Raw genomic sequence first — 22,096 nt, forward strand, 5'->3', positions numbered from 1 at the left:
CGACGTGGCACGGACTCGACTAATATCCGAAGTAGATCTGGAGGGAACTGATATCATGAATCCTGCAGGACCAGCCATAAATCAGTAAGAGTATGAGGGAGTGGAGATGTCTTGCGAACAGCACGTCGCAAGGCATTCCACATCTGCTCAATGATGTTCATATCTGGGGAGTTTGACGGCCAGCGGAAGTGCTCAGATTAGTGTTCCTCGGGCCACTCTGTAGCAATTCTGGACGTGTCGGGTGTCGTGTTGTACTATTGGAATTGCCAAGTCCGTCGGGATGCACAATGGACATGAATGGATGCAGGTGATCAGACAGGATGCTGTCAGAGTTGTATCTACACGAATCAGGGGTCCCATATCACTCCAACTGCACACGCCCCACTGCATCAGCTTGAACAGTCCCCTGCTGACACGCAGGGTCCATGGATTCATGAGATTGGCAGTAGTAGGGAGTTGAGGGCGTCAGGACACTTTTGAAATCAAATTGATATGCAGATTAATAAAATTGATCAATTAATCACCCCTGCCCCCGCTCACCCCCGACCACCCCCACTTCCGACCACGCCCACCCCCGCCTCCGCCCTCGGATGACGTCACGTGTTTCTCTCAGCTGCACATGTGCTCCAGCCCCCTCCTCCCCCTCCCCCCTCACCAAACCTACCCTATTGGCGGGAATTTCGGATTTTGGCGGGAATTTCGAATTTTGGCGGGAATTTCGAATTTTGGCGGGAATTTCGAATTTTGGCGGGAATTTCTTTGTCCTAAGGCTGTGCTGACATCCTGCCCCATCCCGCATCCGGGAATTAGCGGGAAATTAAAATTGGCAGAACTCTTTCCGGGACTCGAATCCTGGTCCTCCTGGGTGGAAAGACCAAGTGCACCCATCTAACACAGTTAAACTACCACATGCGCTTGGAATTGATGGGAAATTAAAAATGTTGGTATACTTTCTGGGACTCGAATCCTGTTCCTCTTGGGTGGAAAACACACGTACACCCCCAATACATGGAAACTGTCCAGATGTGAGAGAGGAAGGCTAGGTTAGTGTACCTTATTTATTTTTGGTCGGAAAATAACGCAAAGATCGATCCTAATTGCGTAATTAATCACAAAAATCGGTCCTAATTACACGACTATATGCATAGCGCTACACAAGGACGGCATTTAAACGTGAAGACTATACCGATTTTGCTCATAAAACTAAAAGGAAATGGACTTTACCTATTTTGGTGGAAAGAGGACATTTATTATGGTCGCAAATGTTTTAGTTTTTTTAAACAGATGCTTTATTATAGCTGCACTGATGTCAAATACAATTGTTCTCTATCGCCGAACGGCGGCCTGCTGCGGTGGAGGGGGAAGGGGGAGGGGGCGTGTCTGCTGTGGTGGTGGTCGGACTCAGCCACTCTCTGTCCATTGGGCGGCGTGGGGGGGGGGGGGGTTCTGTCGTTATATTTTATATGAACAAGCTGCACCTGAGGCGGCTGTCCTTTTATCTCCTACTGTGTAGTTGACTGTACACACTATGGTGTTGGCGTAGGAGCGCCGCCTTAAGGCGGTGGCCAAATGGTGGAAAGCTGAGTGCTGACCTGGACTGTTCTCTGTGCCTGTAAATTTCCCTTTTGTGCTAAGGGGCGCCACATCAAAGACATGCCGCATATCGCGGGGGCCTGGTGGTGTCATCAGCCGTATGCGTGCCGGCAGAAAAACAGCAAGGGGCGGGCAGCGGGGCCCGAGATGCCCGGCGGAGCATCTGGCCGTTTAAAGAATCGTGTGTCCTTCCCGTAGATGGATGGATTGAGGGAGGGGAGAGGGGGAGGCGTGATAGGAAGTGAGAAGGCCTTCTTTTTTGGCAGTTTGTGATTGTACATCGAGAACAATGCACGTTCAACTACCACCCCCTTTGCAGTCTATTAGGACGACGATTTTCCCCAGCACATGTGCTGCATTATGACCTGTTCAATACGAGTGCTGTTTTTTTCATGACAATTTCGAAATGTAATTAGAACTGTGATGAATTTTTTTCCCCACCAATTGTAGTTGTGTGTATTGGCATCAGTTACCTGCGCTGTAGGTGGCTTTTCAGCACGCGTCTGTAGCGAATTCTGACGTCAAACTGAATGCTTACAGGTAATACACTTTTAAACTCCTGTCTGTCCAACACCAGCATCACGTCAGTCCAACATTGTTCCTGCCAAAAGAATAAAGATAGTACCTTACACCCCTGCCTTTTTCCTGCCAGCTTGCAGATGTAGGGTAGAGTGTGAGTGTGTCTGTCGCTAGTTTCGAGTGGGATTGCGAAAGTTTTTCCCAGCTGGATAACACCAGTTTATGGTATCATCAGTTTTTGAGCTGTATTGCGCTTTTATAGCGACCTTGTGATTAATTACGTAATTAGAATCGATCTTTGCGTCAGTTTCCCGACAAAAATAAGTGAACTACACTGACCTATCCTTCCTCTCCCGCATCTGGACAGTTTCCATGTGTTATGGGGGGTACTTGGGCTTTCTGCCCAGGAGGGCCAGGATTCGAGTCCTGGAAAGGGTTGTGCCAATTTTAATTTCCCGCCAATTCCCGGGTGGCGGATGGGGTGGGATGTCAGCACATCCCTGGGACAAAGAAATTCCTGCGAAAATTCGAAATTCCCGATAACATCGAAATTCCCGCCGAGAGGGTGGGTTGGTGGAGGGGGGAGGTGGGAAGGGGAGGAGCGGCTGGGGCGCAGATGCAGCCGAGAAAACACGGGACGTCATCTGGGGGGCGGGAGTGGGCGGGGGTATGGGTGATTAATTGATTAATTTAATTAATTTGCATGTCAATTTGATATCAAAAGTGTTATAAGCGAAAATCGTTCCATTATCTATGACAGCAGAATAAATGTAGATGCACTGTTGTTGCTAATACTTGAGCTCAGGCAACTTTCAGAGGTGGTAGTATGGACTAAAAGAAGGAAAAACTGTGCAGTAAAAATGGGCTTTAAAATGCATATCTCAAGAGCTCTTTTTTGTGGTGGTAAGTTTCTATGGGACCAAACTGTTGAGGTCATCGGTCCCTAGGCTTACACTACTTACTCTACTTAAACTAACTTACGCTAAGGACAACACACACACCCATGCCAGGGAGGACTCGAACCTCGGCCGAAGGGGGGGGGGGGGAGGGAGGAGGGGGGGTACACAGTACCGAAGATGAACAAGTGCATGTAACACCTACGGTGTACATTTTACAGCCCATGTTTAATAGATTTTCTTTCTTGTTTTCGTCCTCCCCTACCACCTTAGCAAGAACAGTACCGGGTAGACCGCTGTGGCCGAGCAGTTATAAGCGCTTCAGTCCGGAACCGCGCATGGAATGTGTGTGAAGGCCTTAGGTTAGTTACGTTTAAGTAGTTCTAAGGCTAGGGGACTGATGTCCTCAGATGTTAAGTCCCACAGTGCTTAGAGCCATTTGAACCATTTTGAACAGTACCGGTACACGTATTCCACTGACAGACGTATCAGAACGATTTTCGCTTATAACATTGTACTCCGTCGTTTCCAGATATGGTCTTCTTGCCTCAACTTGATAACATTTACCTATCTGCATCATCCCTGAAAGATTGAAACATCATCACGGAATCACCCTGTACAAAGTCTGTTATTGTTCAAAAATAGTAAGCTTCAATAGAGACAGATGATCGTAGTCACATGATATTTGCTGAGGTTTATCAGTGGAAAATAACACGCAGCTGTACATGACTATCAGTCAGTGCATGCATAAACATAGATACGCTATGTGATCAAAAGTATCCGGACAACCCCAAAAAATACGTTTTACATATTAGGTGCATTGTGCTGCGACGTACTGGCAGGTACTCCATATCATTGACTTCAGTAGTCATTAGACATTGTGAGAGAGCAGAATGGGGCGCTCCGGACTCACGGACTTCGAACGTGGTCAGGTGATTGGGTGTCACTTGTGTCATACGTCTGTACACGAGATTTCATACTCCTAAACATTCCTAGCTCTACTGCTTCCGATGTGATAGTGAAATGGAAACGTAAAGGGACACGTACAGCACAAAAGCGTGCAGACCAACGTCGTTTGTTGACTGACAGTGATCGCAGACAGTTGAAGATGGTCGTAATGTATACTAGGCAGACATCTATCCACACCATCATACAGGAACTCCAAACTGTATCAGGATCCAATGCAAGTGCTATGACCGTAAGGCAGGGGGTAAGAAAACTCGGATTTCATGGTCGAGTGGCTGCTCACAAGCCGCACAGCACGCCGGTAAATGCCAAACGACGCCTCGCTTCGTGAAAGGACGGTAAACGTTGGACGATTGAACAGTGGAAAAATGTTGCGTGGGAAACACGGAACACAATGAGGCGATCCGATAGCAGGGTGTGGGTATGGCGAATGCCCAGTGAACGGCTTCTGGCAGCGTGTGTAGTGCCAACAGTAAAATTCGGAGGCGGTGGTGGGTGGTGTTATGGTGTGGTCGTGCTTTTCACGGAGGGGGCTTGCACCCCCTGCTGTGTTGCGCGGCACTATCACAGCACAGGCCTACATTGATGTCTTAAGCACCTTCTTGCTTCCGACTGTTGAAGAACAATTCGGGGATGGCGAATGCATCTTTCAACACGATCGAACACCTGTTATAATGCACTGACTCTGGCGGAGTGGTTACACGACAATAACATCCCTGTAATGGACTGGCCGGCACAGAGTGCTGACCTGAATCCTACAGAACACCTTTGGGATGTATTGGAACGCCGTGCGTGGCCTCACCGACCGACACCCATACCACTCCTCAGTGCAGCACTCCGTGAAGAATGGGCTACCATTCCTCAAGAAACCTTCCAGCACATGATTGAACGTATGCTTGTGAGAGTGGAGGCTGTCATCAGGCCCAAGGGTGGACCAACATCATACTGAATTCCAGCATTACCGATAGAGGGCGCCACGAATTTGTATGCCATTTTCAGGCAGGTGTCGGGATACTTTTGATCACATAGTGTGTAACTGCTGTCGTCATATCACCAAACATTAGCTATATAGTACTTAGTTCAGCGTATCAGAATTAAACTCATCGCGCTATCTACGAGGTTCCGTGCCGGGCAAAACAGAGGTAAGCTCTACGAGCGGCTTCGAGTAAGTAATGCAACACATTTTTTCTGTTGGCCAACTTGATTGAAAAAAAAATGGGGAATTTGTTGTGGGCCATCGTGGAATATTCCCGCTTCAGCCCCCACAGTTTCACGAAGTTCTGACAGTTGACAGTGCCATACGTGGCATTCAAAATGACTTCACGAACGAAGGTGCGTTCCTAGCAGAGAACAGTCTTTGAGTTTCTTTTGGCAGAAAACCAGAGCGTCGCAGATGATCATAGGCTCTTGCAGAATGTCTACGGAGACCTGACAGCGAACAAAAGCAGGTTGAGCCATTGGACGAGGAGGCTGTCGTCATCGTAACTTACTCGTGCAAACGTGTCCGATCTCCCGAGTATCTGCAGGCCGCACACAGAGGTGACTCCTGCAGTTTTGGAGAGTGCGGACACCCTCATTCGAGGTGATCGGCGGATCAGAAACACGTTGTGGCACGACTGGACGTCTCTGATAGTAGTGCAGGCAACACTGGACCACCAGTAGGGCTACTCAGCGCTGTGTTCGCACTGCTGTCATTGCTGCCTGTCAGAAGACCACAAAGAGCAACGGAGGACCATCTGTGCGCAACTGCTTGCGCGTCACGAGGCAGATCGTGACCAGTTTTTAACGAACATCGGCACAGGCTGTGAAATATGGGTTCATCTCTTCGAATCGGGAACAAATTGGCAATCCAAGAAGTGGCGCCACACCAACTCTGCTCCAAGGAAAAGTTCAAAACTGCACCCTCAGCCAGTAGTCACTGGAACGGCCTTCTGGCAATCTGAAGGGGTTATTCTGTTTGATGTGCTTCCCTGTGGTGCAACGATCAATTCTGAAGTGTATTGTGCTACCCTGAGAAAACTTAGAAGATAGGTTAAGGAAAGGCACACCTACGTTTCGAGACTCCGAGAAAGCTTTTGCAATGTTGACTGGAATACTCTCTTTCAGATTCCGAAGGAGGCAGGGGTAAAATACAGGGAGCGAACCGCTATTTACAATTTGCACAGAAACCAGATGGCAGTTACAAGAGTCGAGGGGCATGAAAGGGAAGCAGTGGTTGGGGAGGGAGTGAGACAGGGTTGTAACCCATCCCCTCTGTTATTCAATCTGTATATTGAGCAAGCAGTAAAGGAAACAAAAGAAAAATTTGGAATAGGAATTAAAATTCACGGAGAAGAAATAAAAATTGTGAAGTTTGTCGACGACATTCTAATTCTGTCAGAGACAGCAAAGGACTTGGAACAGCAGTTAAACGGAATGGACAATGTCTTCAAAGGAGGATATAAGAGCAAAATAGGATCGTGGAATGTACTCGAATTAAATCGGGTGATGCTAGGGAAATTAGATTAGGAAATGAGACACTTAAGGTAGTAGATGAGTTTTGCTTTTTTGGGAAGGAAAATAATTGATGACGGCAGAAGTAGAGAGAATAAAATGTAGACTGGCTACGGCAAGGAAAGCGTTTGTGAAGAAGACAAATGTGTTAACATTGAGTATAGATTTAAGTGTCAGGAAATCCTCTCCAAAAGTGTTTGAATGGACTGTAGCCGTATATGGAAGTGAAACATGGACGATGAATAGTGTAGACAAGAACAGAGTAGAAGCTTTCGGAATATGGTGCTACACAAGAACGCTGAATATTACATGGGTAGATCACGTAACTAATGAGGAGTTACTGAAGAGAATTGGCGAGAAGAGAAATTTGTGACATAACTTGACTCGAAGAAGGGATTGGTTAGTAGGACACGTTCTGAGGCATCAAGGAATTACCAATTTAGTATCAGAGGGACGCGCAGAGGGTAAAAATCGTAGAGGGAGACCAAGATACAGTCTGGAACCGCGCGATCGCTACGGTCGCAGGTTCGAATCCTGCCTCGGGCATGGATGTGTGTGATGTCCTTAGGTTAGTTCGGTTTAAGTAGTTCTAAGTTCTAGGGGACTACTGACCTCAGAAGTTAAGTCCCGTAGTGCTCAGAGCCATTTGAACCATTTGAGACTAAGAGATGAATAAAGAAGATTCAGAAGGATGTAGGTTGCAGTAGTTACTCGGAGATGAAGAGGCTTGCACAGGATAGAGTAGCATGGAGAGTTGCATCAAGCCAGTTACTTGGACTGAAGAGCACAACAAAAACAATGAGGAAACTGAAAAACGACCTCAGTCGGTTCGTCGTCACAAAAATTCAAACGAACTCCTCCTCTTCCGTGACAACACAGAGCCTCACACGAGTCTGTGCACCCGAGAGGAGCTCACGAAACTTCATTGGACTGTCCTTGCTCATCCACCCTTCAGCCCGATCTCGCACCTTCCGACTTCCATCTGTCTGGCCCAGTGATTGATGCTCTCCGTGAGAAGCAGTACGTGGATGGTGGGGCGGTTGATGCAGCGAGGCGTTGGCTCCTACGTCGACCAGTACAGTGGTAGCAGCCGCGCACACACGTCGTCCAGTACGGGGGCGTAATACCGTCGCTTTGAAGAGAGGTCGTGTTTTGTAGCCAGAGGAGTGGGGAATAGCACTGGAATCTTGAACAAAACCTACTTCCTTTCAGAAAAAAGTGTTGCATTACTTACTGAGCGCCCTACGTATACCGGGTGATCAGAAAGTCAGTATAAATTCGAAAACTGAATAAATCACGGAATAATGTAGATAGAGAGGTACGAATTGACACACATGACTGGAATGACGTGGGGTTTCATTAGAACCAAAAAAATACAAACGTTCAAAAAATGTCCGACAGATGGCGCTTCAACTGATCAGAATAGCAATAATTAGCGTAACAAAGTAAGACAAAGCAAAGATGATGTTCTTTACAGGAAATGCTCAATATGTACACCATCATTCCTCAACAATAGCTGTAGTCGAGGAATAGTGTTGTGAACATGTCCGGAGTTATGGTGAGGCATTGGCGTCGGAAGTTGTCTTTCAGCATCCCTAGAGATGTCGGTCGATCACGATACACTTGCGACTTCAGGTAACCCCAAACCCAATAATCGCACGGACTGAGGTCTGGCTCTGAGCACTATGGGACTTAACATCTGTGGTCATCAGTCCCCTAGAACTTAGAACTACTTAAACCTAACTAACTTAAGAACATCACACACATCCATGCCCGAGGCAGGATTCGAACCTGCGACCGTAGCAGTCGCGCGGTTCCGGACTGCGCGCCTAGAACCGCTTGACCACCGTGGCCGGCTGGGACTGAGGTCTGGAGACCTGGCAGGCCAAGCATGACGAAAGTGGCGGCTGAGCACACGATCATCACCAAACGACAAGCCATCTGTCGGACATTTTGTGAACTTTGTTTTTTTTTTTCCTAATAAAACCCCATGTCATTCCAAACATGTGTGTCAATTTGTACCTCTCTATCTACATTATTCCGTGGTTTATTGAGTTTTCAAATTTATACTGACTTTTTGATCACCCGGTGTTACGGGACAGCCTGCCAACAAAGATCGAATGCGGTGGTAGGGCACGTTAAGCGAGACGGCGGGGCTGACCTGGAGAGGCGGCGGTGCAGCCTGGAGACGGGGGCGCGTCGCAGGGCCGTGGCGGCCAGCACCGTGGCCACCAGCGCGCCGGACAGCGCGGCGGCGCGCGCGCCCTCCGACAGCAGCGCCGGGGGCGGCGCCGACGCGGGGGCGGCGGAGGCGGGCTGCAGGCGCAGCGCGCAGGCGGCGCCGGCCGCGCACAGCAGCGGCAGGCCGGCCCACAGACCGCGCGCCGCGCCGCCCCCACAGCAGCACCAGCGGCCGCCCCCGCGCAGGGGCACCGGCAGCCGCGGGGCGCTCGACGAGGACGTGGGGGCGGCGGAGGCGGCGGGGGCGGCGGCCGCGGCCGCGTCCAGCGCGGAAGCCGCGGGCCGGCGCGACGCGGGGCGTGCGCTCGCGTACGTCGCCAGCGCCGCCACCACACTGCGGGCCACAGTGCGTACGTCAGTATTAAGCTACATCTGTACATACGTGCGGAAAATCTGAGATGGAATAACCACAATATTATGAAAATGATACATTGCTGCTCACCATATACTGGAGAAGACAGTCTCAGACAGACACAACAAAAAGACTATCAACACGCAAGCTTTCGGCCAGGCCTTCTTCTGAAATGACAACACACACACACACACACACACACACACACACACACTGTAACATTACAATAACATCGATGGTCAGTCGCAGACGACATCATAGAGTCTTGGTTCAAATGGTTCAAATGGCTCTGAGCACTATGGGACTTAACAGCGGAGGTCGTCAGTCCCCTAGAACTTAGAACAATTTAAACCTAACTAACTTAAGGACATCACACATATCCATGCCCGAGGCAGAATTCGAACCTGCGACCGTAGCGTCGCGCGGTTCCAGACTGAAGCGCCTAGAACCGCTCGGCCACATCGGCCGGCTCATAGAGTCTCTTTCAAATAATGCAAAGGTGCTATTTTGCCGCTGCGGTCGCAGGTTCGAATCCTGCCTCGGGCATGGATGTGTGTGATGACCTTAGGTTAGTTAGGTCGCATAGTGGTCAGAGCCATTTGAACCATTTTGAGCTATTTTGTACATCTTGATTATTTTCGCAGGAAATCAGTAATCTTACATAGTGTATCCGTGCGCCATATGTCTTATAAGAATTTTCCGTAGAATTAAAATACAATAGTTATATTTGCTCAAGAGCAGCGACATTTAGCCATAGAAAATAGTTCTAGAATCCCAGAATGTGGGAAAGTTTTATAAATCTTTGTTATTTTTGGACGCACTACTTTGTGTGGCGGAAACAGCGCAAGTGGTGAGGGGCCGAGACTCGTGTTGCTTGTGGTCTTTGCCATTGCTGCAGAGTGAGTGTGTGGATGTGACCACTTAACTGGAATAAAGTAATGTGTTTTAACACACACACACACAGTCATGCAAATGCAGCTCACACACATATGACTGATGTCTCTGGCTGGTGAGGCCAGGCTGCTAGCAACTACGCATGACGGGAGGAGGAGGCTGGGGTCGATAGGGTCAGGCAGAGCAGAGTACAGGTGTGGGGCAGTAAAGAGCTGTTTGTGGGTGCAAACAGGGACGAGGTGCAGAGAGAGCGGGACGGGTACATGGAGTTCACATGGAGTCCACGAAAAAGATTTGGACCTCCAATCAATTGCTGCTTATTAAACTGCCCAGCCAAATCAATATCAATCGCCTTCAAACTGCGATACACAGGTACGCTGCGCCGCCAGCGACGACGCCATGCACGTCGCAGAGGCATTGCTGTGGCACGTTAACACAAGTGAACGTAGCAAGCCAACGCCCAGCGAGACACCCAGAGCTATGCGTCCGCACTCCTCGACGTTCGCAGAGCGAATGACGCTCCGTGCTGCGGCGCAGCTGGACCCCAGTAGCGCTTATCGAAACCGCAACTTCCGGTCGTAACGCGCTCGCACAGCGCCAGCGCGCCTTATCAGTCGCGAGTTGCGCAACCGGAAACCATTTTTAAAGCAACACGGGCCTAGTAAAACTAGGGCCCGTGTTGCCCGGCAGCCTCGTCCAGCGGCTAAGTCCCGTTCAAGGTCACCCGCCTTGCGTGCAACCAAGAGCAGGACGGCCACCAAAACAAAAAGTCAATAGATTTTTGTAATAAAAAAAAAGGGAAGGAGATAAGGAAAGGACAGAACACACTTTATTGTCTATAATAAATCATACAATCACCACTGATCTTTATTTTACAATTGCCATTGCCGACTTTGGCCCATAAAAACAGGTACTCATCAGCATTTAACTTCTTCTTCCTTCTCGTAGTCAAAACAAATGGCATACTTGGAACAAGAGTACCATAAGGCTGTTTAGCCAAGAGTCCTGTTGTCTCAGCTATACTCCATGCCTTCCAAGCCAAAATGTTAGCATCTGGAAATGCTGCGCCTGTGTATCGCAGTTTGAAGGCGATTGATATTGACTTGGCTGGGCAGTTTAATAAGCAGCAATTGATTGGAGGACCAAATCTTTTTCGTGGACTCCATCTGAACTTCACCTGTGATGTACAAGCAGTGTTTGGAGGTAGTACCTGGTTGACACTTGCAGTTGTATGGGACAATCAAGCAGATTATGGTGGCCTTGAAGCATTTCCAGATGCTAACATTTTGGCTTGGAAGGCTTGGAGTATTGCTGAGACTACAGGACTGTTGGCTAAACAGCCTTATGATACTCTTGTTCCAAGTATGTCATTTGTTTTGACTACAAGAAGGAAGAAGAAGTTAAATTTTTATGGGCCAAAGTCGGCAATGGTAAGTGCAGTCAGCAGGTTAGACAGAGGGCGGGATGGGTGCGGAAAAGGAGAAAAGTAAAAAGACTGTGAATGTGCTTGTGGAACAGAAGGCTGTGAAGTGGCAACAGGGAGGGGATAAGTGGGCGAAGGACAATGAGTAGCGAAGGTTGAGGCCGGGAGGGTTACGGGAAAGTAGGGTAAATTGCAGCGAGAGTTCCCACGTGCACATTTCACAAAAAGGATCCAGACGGCACATACTGTGAAGCAGACTGCTTTGCTTCCACCCGAGTTGCTTCTCCCATCACGTGCAGCTGCTCACAATCTGGCTGTGTGTGTGTGTTGTCTATTTCAGAAGAATGCCTTCTGGCCGAAAGCTTACATGTCTAGTAGTCTTTTTGTTGTGCCTGTCTGCATCTCAGTTTCTCCGCTGTATGGTCATATGGTGAGGAGCAGTCTATCTTTTTCATAATGTTGTCATACATACATACATACATACATACATACTCCACAAGCCATCAGTTGTCATTCCCTTTCCATATCCACTCGCAACTCGAGCGAGGGAAAGACTATAATCTATATGCTTCTGTATGAGATGTAATTTCTCTCATCTTATCTTTGTGGTCCTAGTGCGAGATACATGTTGGTGGCAATATGATCGTTGTGCACTGTGTTGCAGATGCCGATTCTCTGAATTTTATCTATAGCAGAATGGCTATGATGCAAAGACAACACTAGATAAAACTAACAACAAAATACGCAAACAGAAACAAATAATCAAGAAACACACACACAACAGATCATAAGGCACTAAGCCACAAATGACGCATAATGACGTACAACTAAGTCAAACAGAAGGTGGGCAGCTTACTAAAGAGAAAATGACTCAACATTGCGTACCAGATTAACAATACAATACAGAACAGACTTGGCATACAAACCACCAGCAATGAAAAGTATAGCCAATCGTGTACTACCAGTAAACTTGAATCTGTATATATGGCCCATACATGTAGGAATTTTAGAACCAGACATAGAGGACATCTCAGAGCATTTAAAAGGAATGTTTCTCACTCAACATTTGCTGGTATAAGAGCTCAGAACCACCACCCAGCGAACGTTGACTCTCTGTACCTGCCTCTTCTCTCTCTCTCTCTCTCTCTCTCTCTCTATCTCACACACACACACACACACACACACACACACCTACGCGCGCGCGCTAAACACCGCAAACGTCAATAATAGTTTGAGATCGCGCGCCACTACGTAGCTATAACAATACGTTAAATGGCGGCAGAAACTGCCAATCAACGAATTTTCCGATGGACTACATCAAACGCATGTGTAACTGCAAGAAATGACAACAGCAAAAGAAGTAAGTGCTTTAAAGCGACATAAACAAGGGAAGCAAGAACTCAGCATTAAGTAAACCGCAGGTAAAACAGTATATAGCGCGTTACAAAGTGATTCTGTGTAATATGTGTGTTCTTCTCGTAAGTGGACTGCAAGAAAATCTTACGTTTTTTCCCCAAGTCACCATTCTGTGTTTATATATGACAATAAAAAGAAAGATTTTATAAACAGCCTCGCCATTTTTCTCAACAGTGATTCGTGAAAAGAACGTGGTCTTTCCTGCAGGGATTTCCATAAGAGTTCAAGTAGCATCTCCATAATACTCGCGTGTTGATCGTATCTACTGGTGACAAACCAGCAGCACGACTATGAATCGCTTCCACGTCTTCCTTTAGTCCGGCTGTGGAGCAGCACTCGAGAATGGGTCGCACTAGTGCTCTATACGCAGTCTCAGTTATAGACAAGCTACACTTCACTAGAATTCTCTGAATAAACCGAAGTTGACCATTCCCCATCGCTTACGATCTCGTTCCATTTCATATCGCTTTGTAATGTTAAGCCTAGATATTTAATCGACGAGAGTGAGCCCTCGGCACACCACTAATACTGTATTTGAATAATACAGGATATTTTTGCTATTAATCTGTATAACTCAACATTTTCCACATTCAGAGCAAGCCGCCATTCATCGCAGCAGACAGAAATTCCGTCCAAGTCGTCCTGTATCCTCCTTCAGCCATTCAAATACGACACTTTCTTTTCCACTACAGCGTCCTCAGCAAACAGTCGCGGGTTTATGGTCATCCATCAGTCAGATCGTTTGTGTACGTAGAGAACAAAGCGGTCCTGTCACACTCCACAGGGGCATTCCTGACGATACCTTGAACGCTCGACGTTCAGGACAACGTATCCCGGTTCTATTACTTAAAAAGTCTTCGAGCCTATTCCGTATTCTCTGTCTGTCATGTGGCATTGTGTCAAAAGCTTTCCGAAATTCTAGGAGTATGGAATATGCTTGTTATCCTCCATCCATTTTTCTGCGAGGAAAGGTGAACTGAGTTTCACACCAGTGATGTTTTCTAAATTCATGTTGATAACACTATTCCCGCCGTGCTCAACAACCTGCAGTCGTACTTGTACAACGAAACCTGCCTTACTTTCCTCCTGCGTCTTCCTATGCGGTCGATGGCATTCGGTCACTGAGCTTCACCAACTGTGGCGGCGGCGCGGCTGCCTTCTAGGGCTAGACAATTTGCGTCAAGCAAACGCCCAAACTACAATTGCCCTTTGAAGACAGCCGCCCAATGCCCACATATTGCCACAAGTACAAAGCCTACTCTCCCCCAACAATACTTGAACTCATCGTGTCCATCTGACTAGTCGAGAGCCCAATCCAGCCCAACTCCCGCCATTCCTTTCCACAGACGAATAAATAATCTGATTCGACACAATATCCCGTATAGCGTCCATGTTTTCCAACATCCTCACATACATCAAGACATTTCTCTAACTGCCCTATCCGTCTTCCACCTCCATGTAACAACCACCAGCTGCCACAACTAGGCACATTTTATCTTCAACCGCCCATCCGTCCTAACTCTATACATTGAAGAGCCAAAGAAACTGGTACACCTGCCTAATATCGTGTAGGGCCCCCGCGAGCACGCAGAACTGCCGCAGCACGACGTGGCATGGACTCGACTCATGTATGAAGTAGTGCTGGAGGGAATTCACACCGTGAATCCTGCAGGGGTGTTCATAAATTCGTAAGCGTACGAGGGGGTGGAGTTCTCTTTTTTGTACAGCACTTTGCAAGGTATCCCAGATATGCTGAATAATGTTCATATCTGGGGGGGTTCGGTGGCCAGCGGAAGTGTTTAAACTCAGAAGAGTGTTCCTGGAGCCACTCTGTAGCAATTCTGGACAAGTGGGGTGTCGCATTGCCCTGCTGAAATTCCCCAAGTCCGTCGGAATGCACAATGGACACGAATGGATGCAGATGGTCAGACAGGATGCTTACGTACCTGTCACCTCTCAGAGTCGTATGTAGACGTATCAGCTGTCTTACGTCACTCCAACTGCACACGCTCCACGCCATTACAGAGCCTCCATCAGTTTCAACAGTCCCCTGCTGATAGGTTGTCTCCATACCCGGACACGTTCATCCGCTCGACACAATTTGAAGCGAGACTCATCCGATCAGGCAACATGTTTCCAGTCAGCAACAGTCCCCGTCGGTGTTGACGACCCTAGGCCAGGCCTGAAGTTTTGTGTCGTGCAGTCATCAAGGGTACATGAGTGGGCCTTCGGCTCCGAAAGCCCATATCGATGATGCTTCGTTGAACGCACGCTGACGCTTCTTCATTGGTCCAGCACTGAAATCTGCAGCAATTTGCGGAAGGGTTGCACTTCTGTCACGTTTAACGGTGCTCTTCAGTCGTCATAGGTCCCATTCTTGCAGGATCTTTTTTCCGGCCCCAGCGATGTCTGAGATTTGATGTTTTACCGCATTCCTTATATTCACGGTACACTCGTGAAATGGTCGTACGGGAAAATCCCCTCTTCAGCACTACCTCGGAGATGCAGTGTCCCATCGCTCGTGCGCCGACTATAACACCACGTTCAGACTCACTTAGCTGTTGATAACCTGCGATTGTAGCAGCAGTAACCGATGTAACAACTGCGCCTAACACTTGTATTATATAGGCGTTGCCTATCCCAGCGCCGTATGCTGCCAGTTTACATATCTCTGTTATTTGAATACGAATGCCTATGCCACTTTCTTTGGGGCCTCGGTGTATATTCATTCCTACATCCCACTTTCTCAGCTCCGATGACGCGGCAACAGAAATCCCCCTGTCGGATTCCAAACCAGCTCTAGAATCCATACAGTCAGTTTTGCATTCACCTAATGCATCTAAAGAAGATTCCAAAGATCACTACTCAGCAACACCTCACCCACGTAATCATCTTGTGAATGTTGCAGTAATCGCTCATTTTACAGATGTAAATATTTTCTAGCAAAAGTTTCTTTAGAAGTTAACTTGTAACAACAGTTTTGCAGAAGGAAATAAAGAAATAAATCCACTGAAGATGGCACAAAAAGTACTGGAACATGTCTGAGAACAACGCCATAAAGTGGTGTGTTGCATAAGGCAGAATTCCTCTCACAGCTTAACATCACCGCCTCATCCATTCGATCCTCTCCACATACACACACGCACACAACCTTCTTCCAGGAGCGTCAGTCCTGCAGTCGATGTAGGACAACTTCTGTGAGGGCAGGAAATGAGGTACTACCGGAAGAAAATCGTGGGTCGTGAGTCGTACTTGGATAGCTCAATCGGTAGAGCACTTTCCCGTGAAAAGCAAAGGTCCCAGCTTCGAGCCTCGATCCTTCACACCGTTTCAATCTGCCAGGAAGTTTCAAATCAATGCACGCTCCACTGCAGAGTGAAAATTCATTCTGGAAATTTTTGATAGGATTTGTTGTACAAAAGTGTCTGTAAATTAGGTGTCTGCGAATAAAACTGGTACTAGAATGCAATTCGTTGGCAGTAGACCATTTTCATCTGGTCTCGTATCTAGGGTACCAGTTCTTCGCCCGGGAAAAGAGCGTCGTTTTAAAGTTAAATCCAAATCTCCGTCTTGAGAAAAAAAGCACCATACTATACGAATAATAAATAATTGGCAGCTATCAATATTAGTAAATAGCAACCCTCAGATTTACGACATTTTTACAAGGGAACGGAGGAAATGCCAAACTTCGTGACTTTTCGTGCAAACTGCCAGTTTTCATGTATTTTCACTAACTTTATTTTATTGGATGTGTTGATGAAAACTTAAACTTACTAACAAACGAATTGTGAAATTTATCCAAGTTGTATGCAGAGAAAGGAACAGGTATCTCTTTAGCAAGTAGATTTAACTTTTTATTCACTCTGTAATTTGTAATTTCGTATTGTGTTGTTTTCAAGTCGTTCAAATCTTGTAGTAAAGGCATTGCATCGGAAATAATTTTCTGGTGAGTGCGTGTGTGAGCTCATTGCTCTGCAGTTTACCCATCTGGGCAGAAGTCAGGTTCTTTCCTGGCAATGGAGCAGAGGAAGTTGGTGTACCGTGACCGAATTAGAAATGAACCAACTACTGTGAAAAGCTACATAGTCAAAATGCTAAGGAATACGTGTTTGAGACGTAACATGTTCTGCCAGCTACAAGCAATCTACATCTACATCCACACTTTCCAAACCACTGTGATGATCATGGGAAAGGGTAACTGTTATTAAAGGTTTCTTCCCGTTCCATTAACGCATGAAGCGCGGTAAGAGTGCTTGATTAAACTCCTCAGTCTATACCTGTCTTCGCGATCCCTACGGGAGCGACATGTAGGAGGTTATACTATACTATACCATACCATTCACCACTTAATGTCGGTTCTAGAAACTTAATAAGTAGGCGTTCAAGGGGTAGTTTGCGTCCATGTTTAAGTGTTTTCTAATTCACTTCTTTCAGAATCTCCGTTACACTCTCCCATGGGTCAAACAAACGTGTGACCATTCGTGCTGCCCTTCTCTATATAAGTTCGATATCCCCTTTGTGGTCCTCGTCCCACACGTTTGAGCAATATTCCAAGATCGGTCGCACGAGTGTTTCGTAAGCAATCTCCTTTGTAGACCAGGAGGGGATCGAAGCTACTCACAGGCGGGCTGCTAGATTTGTTACCGGCAGGTTCAGACAACACGTAAGTGTACGGGAGATACTTCGCGAACTCGAGTGGGAATCTCAGGAGGGAAGGCGATGTTCTTTTCGAAGAACACAATTCGGAAAAATTTAGAGAACAGGCAATTGAAGCTGACTGCCGAATGATTCTACCGCCGTCAACATACGTTGCGCTTAAGGACCGGGGACATAATATACGAGAAATAGGAATCGTACGGAAGCATGTAGACAATCGTTTCTCCCTCGCACTGTTTGCGAGTGGAATTGGAAAGGAAATGATTAGTTGTGATACAGCGTGCGGCGGCTTGCGGAGTACCTGTGTAGATGTACAGGGTGTTTCAAAAATGACCGGTATATTTGAAACGGCAATAAAAACTAAACGAGCAGCGATAGAAATACACCGTTTGTTGCAATATGCTTGGGACAACAGTACATTTTCAGGCGGACAAACTTTCGAAATTACAGTAGTTACAATTTTCAACAACAGATGGCGCTGCAAGTGATGTGAAAGATATAGAAGACAACGCAGTCTGCGGGTGCGCCATTCTGTACGTCGTCTTTCCGCTGTAAGCGTGTGCTGTTCACAACGTGCAAGTGTCCTGTAAACAACATGCTTTATTCCTTAGAACAGAGGATTTTTCTGGTGTTGGAATTCCACCGCCTAGAACACAGTGTTGTTGCAACAAGACGAAGTTTTCAACGGAGGTTTAATGTAACCAAAGGACCGAAAAGCGATACAATAAAGGATCTGTTTGAAAAATTTCAACAGACTGGGAACGTGACGGATGAACGTGCTGGAAAGGTAGGGCGACCGCGTACGGCAACCACAGAGGGCAACGCGCATCTAGTGCAGCAGGTGATCCAACAGCGGCCTCGGGTTTCCGTTCGCCGTGTTGTACCTGCGGTACGTCCACGTATCGTCTCATGCGCCAGAGTTTACACCTCTATCCATACAAAATTCAAACGCGGCAACCCCTCAGCGCCGCTACCATTGCTGCACGAGAGACATTCGCTACCGATATAGTGCACAGGATTGATGACGGCGATATGCATGTGGGCAGCATTTGGTTTACTGACGAAGCTTATTTTTACCTGGACGGCTTCGTCAATAAACAGAACTGGCGCATATGGGGAACCGAAAAGCCCCATGTTGCAGTCCCATCGTCTCTGCATCCTCAAAAAGTACTGGTCTGGGCCGCCATTTCTTCCAAAGGAATCATTGGCCCATTTTTCAGATCCGAAACGATTACTGCATCACGCTATCTGGACATTCTTCGTGAATTTGTGGCGGTACAAACTGCCTTAGACGACACTGCGAACACCTCGTGGTTTATGTAAGATGGTGCCCGGCCACATCGCACGGCCGACGTCTTTAATTTCCTGAATGAATATTTCGATGATCGTGTGATTGCTTTGGGCTATCCGAAACATACAGGAGGCGGCGTGGATTGGCCTCCCTATTCGCCAGACATGAACCCCTGTGACTTCTTTCTGTGGGGACACTTGAAAGACCAGGTGTACCGCCAGAATCCAGAAACAATTGAACAGCTGAAGCAGTACATCTCATCTGCATGTGAAGCCATTCCGCCAGACACGTTGTCAAAGGTTTCGGGTAATTTCATTCAGAGACTACGCCATATTATTGCTACGCATGGTGGATATGTGGAAAATATCGTACTATAGAGTTTCCCAGACCGCAGCGCCATCTGTTGTTGAAAATTGTAACTACTGTAATTTCGAAAGTTTGTCTGCCTGAAAATGTACTGTTGTCCCAAGCATATTGCAACAAACGGTGTATTTCTATCGCTGCTCGTTTAGTTTTTATTGCCGTTTCAAATATACCGGTCATTTTTGAAACACCCTGTATATATAGAAGAAGAGTCTGGAGACGCCCTCCCGTTCCGTTATCACTCCAGGCTGACCGCGTCTTTCTTGACGCTGCGTTCGGCCACGTTTCACTCGACATCGTCGAATGGTGGCATCGATCCTATTCGAATGTCGAGCGAATCGCCGATTACTCCAACCGGCTTCTTTGAGCCCAGCTGCCTCCTTCAGTTCCTGACATCTGCTTATATTCTTCGAGCGCCTGTCTGCGAAGCATATTGCTGTCCAACTGAGTAATCGGAATGAGATTCTCAAAGACTTTGTGCTCTGGTATCGGCATGTCCCCTGTTTACTTTCCTTGCCAACTGCGCGATGAAATTGCACTGCAGCGTTAGACATTCGTCCATCGGTCGCCGAACATTACAATTTTGCATTTGCCGTCGATAGCGGTGGGATACGAACCTGACGCTCGCCCGCCGTACGGCCCAACAGCCGGAACTGACGGTCGGGGGTGCCTTTGGTTGTCATGCGCGGTACCCTTACGGCACAGCGCCAGGTCGACGACATTCTACGCCCCGTTTTGTTGCCCTTCGTGGCGAGCCACTCAGGGCTGACCTTTCAGCAGGATAGTGGCCGCCCGCACACGGCCAGAGTTTCTGCTGCTTGCCTTGGTCGGCAAGGCACTATACCCCTCAGGAGGACATCCAATAACTTTGTCAATTAACGCCAAACCGAATAACTGCTTGCATAGGCCCCAGAGTGGACCGACGCGTTACTGACTTCCTCAGTTTGTGAAGCTCTTTCTCTTGAATAAATCATCCAGTTTTTCTGAAATTGTAATCATTTGTTTGTCTGTATGATACTGATTTCCGTCCCATTTGGATAACTTCTTCATAGTGCTTTTTTTTTTTTTTTTTTTTTTTTTTTTTTTTTTTTTTTTTTGCACGCTGCAGCCAGTGGTGTGCTCCGTGTTTTAATCTGCTGCGATAACAGCCACATAGAAACGACATGTGTGTACTGTTATGTGGCACTGAAACTTACGTTATAAACTGTAACAACATCCAAAAACGGATGCTTTAGTCTGCAGCTGTGTGTGTCTTGTTTTGAAATTTATTATCAGTAGTGCTGCAGCAAAAGGGTCGGTTGTGTGTCGCGGTTGCGTAGCATTGCTCGCAGAAAGCAAGGTTCTGGGTTCGAAACGGGGTCCAGCACACTGTTTTAATCTGTTTGGATGTTTTGCAACAAATTACTTACAGCCTGTTGCAATGAGATCCATACTGTAGTATATTACTGTACGAAGACGACATATCACCGACCAAATTCAGAGTTACGATCTTGGTGTCGTCTGCTAACATCGGAAGTTTACGTAGTCTCTGCGCTTTCACTCGTGTTGTAGTAGTGGACTTCGTGCTTCTGTGTTCTCTTCACCTTCACGTTTTTGCTTGCTGTGATTTCTGTGAAGACTTCACACTTTTCTTTCGAGTGTTCTCCAACGAAAGACATTTTACAGTACCTGTTCGTTAATAAACTGAAAATTGCTTCAACAGTGAAACAGTCAGCTCCATTGACGGAGACAAAATAGCTTTTTCCGTTGTTGTTTGCCAATTAGAAAGAAAAAAGAAATGGAGCAAAGGATAAAGGAGAACGACGGAGTGTGCTGCCTTCCAAGTGCCTTTCATTCTGTATATACGATCACATTTCAAAGTCTTTGCATCAAACTTGTAGGAATGATACATCGCGTCACGAGGAACAACTTTCGTTAGAGACAAAACTTTCGCTGACGCTTCCCGGCGACGGCAGACGTCTTGTTCGTCAATTCGCCGGCCCTGGGAGGACGAGGCTTCACTGAAGCGGCAGCGTTACTGACCAGATGCGCGGCGCCTGTACACTGACAGACTGACAGTGAGTTTCAACAAGAAAACCTTAAGGGGAGTAAAACATTTTACAACGAAATCAGGCAGCTTAATTCTGTCGGCCTACCCGCTCTCACGCGGAGCTGGTGACTGGATTACAGGAAGTGCTCTTTGCACAGGCACGCCACAGAGCGCCTGCAACAGTCGTTCCAACCGTGCGGTGATTATGCCTGTGGGGTAAAATGTTATTTTCTCAGGGATAAAAACTAAACGATTCGATTCTGTTTCAGTCACGAAACTAAATTGTTTCCAGTAGATCATTTGAATGACGATCGAAATCATGTAAAGCAAATAAGATGCCCATTGAGAATTTAAAGTTCAATATTTAACCGCTTGACTTTCCAAACCAGCAGTACCTCAGCTGGTATAGTAATTTACCGCTTGACTTCACATAGCAATAGTCTCTCAAATTGTGTAATTTTCCCTCAAATCACTAATTATGCTGATTTCTATATAGACTGTCGAGTCTGCTGTTTTGTGGCCTTGAGATAGTGCTGCTATTTGGAGTCAAACGGTAAAATATTTTACCAGTTGAGATGGTACGGGAAGTCAGATGCTTAGTAGCTGGATTTTAAATTGTCAATCGGCACCTCATTGGCTTACATAATTTCGAACATCATTCAAATGCGCCTCAATTATTATTCTAATCTATTTGATTTCTTACTTTCAGACAAATAATTTCACAAACATCTGCCTTTTTCCCAATTTTTTTAAATTAAGTTTTTCATGCCAGTGTTATGCGCAGTATGTATCTCGATTCCTCGTTGGGCAATCCTCAATTTTTAAACTGTTTGAGTATTTCACGTCCATGTTACGTTTTTGTAATTTTTGTACTAGCAGTACGCACTGCTTATACACTTTCTGTTTAGGACATGTTGGAAATTACGTAATTATAAGTCTCTGCTGCTGTGCTATCGGCATATTC

General features: G+C 46.9%; 1 protein-coding gene across 1 annotated transcript in view; it reads right to left on the reverse strand.

The window, feature by feature from the left end:
* Positions 1-8,558: 8,558 nt before the first annotated feature.
* The window catches only part of LOC126199674 (uncharacterized), a 439,743-nt gene continuing 426,205 nt past the window's right edge, over positions 8,559-22,096 (reverse strand). Inside the window, exon 8 of the mRNA XM_049936602.1 lies at positions 8,559-9,042. Within this exon, the coding sequence (XP_049792559.1) occupies positions 8,559-9,042 (484 nt within the window). The remainder of the gene's footprint in view (positions 9,043-22,096) is intronic.

This window comes from Schistocerca nitens, chromosome 8 (assembly GCF_023898315.1).
Source record: "Schistocerca nitens isolate TAMUIC-IGC-003100 chromosome 8, iqSchNite1.1, whole genome shotgun sequence".
Lineage (NCBI taxonomy): Eukaryota > Metazoa > Arthropoda > Insecta > Orthoptera > Acrididae > Schistocerca > Schistocerca nitens.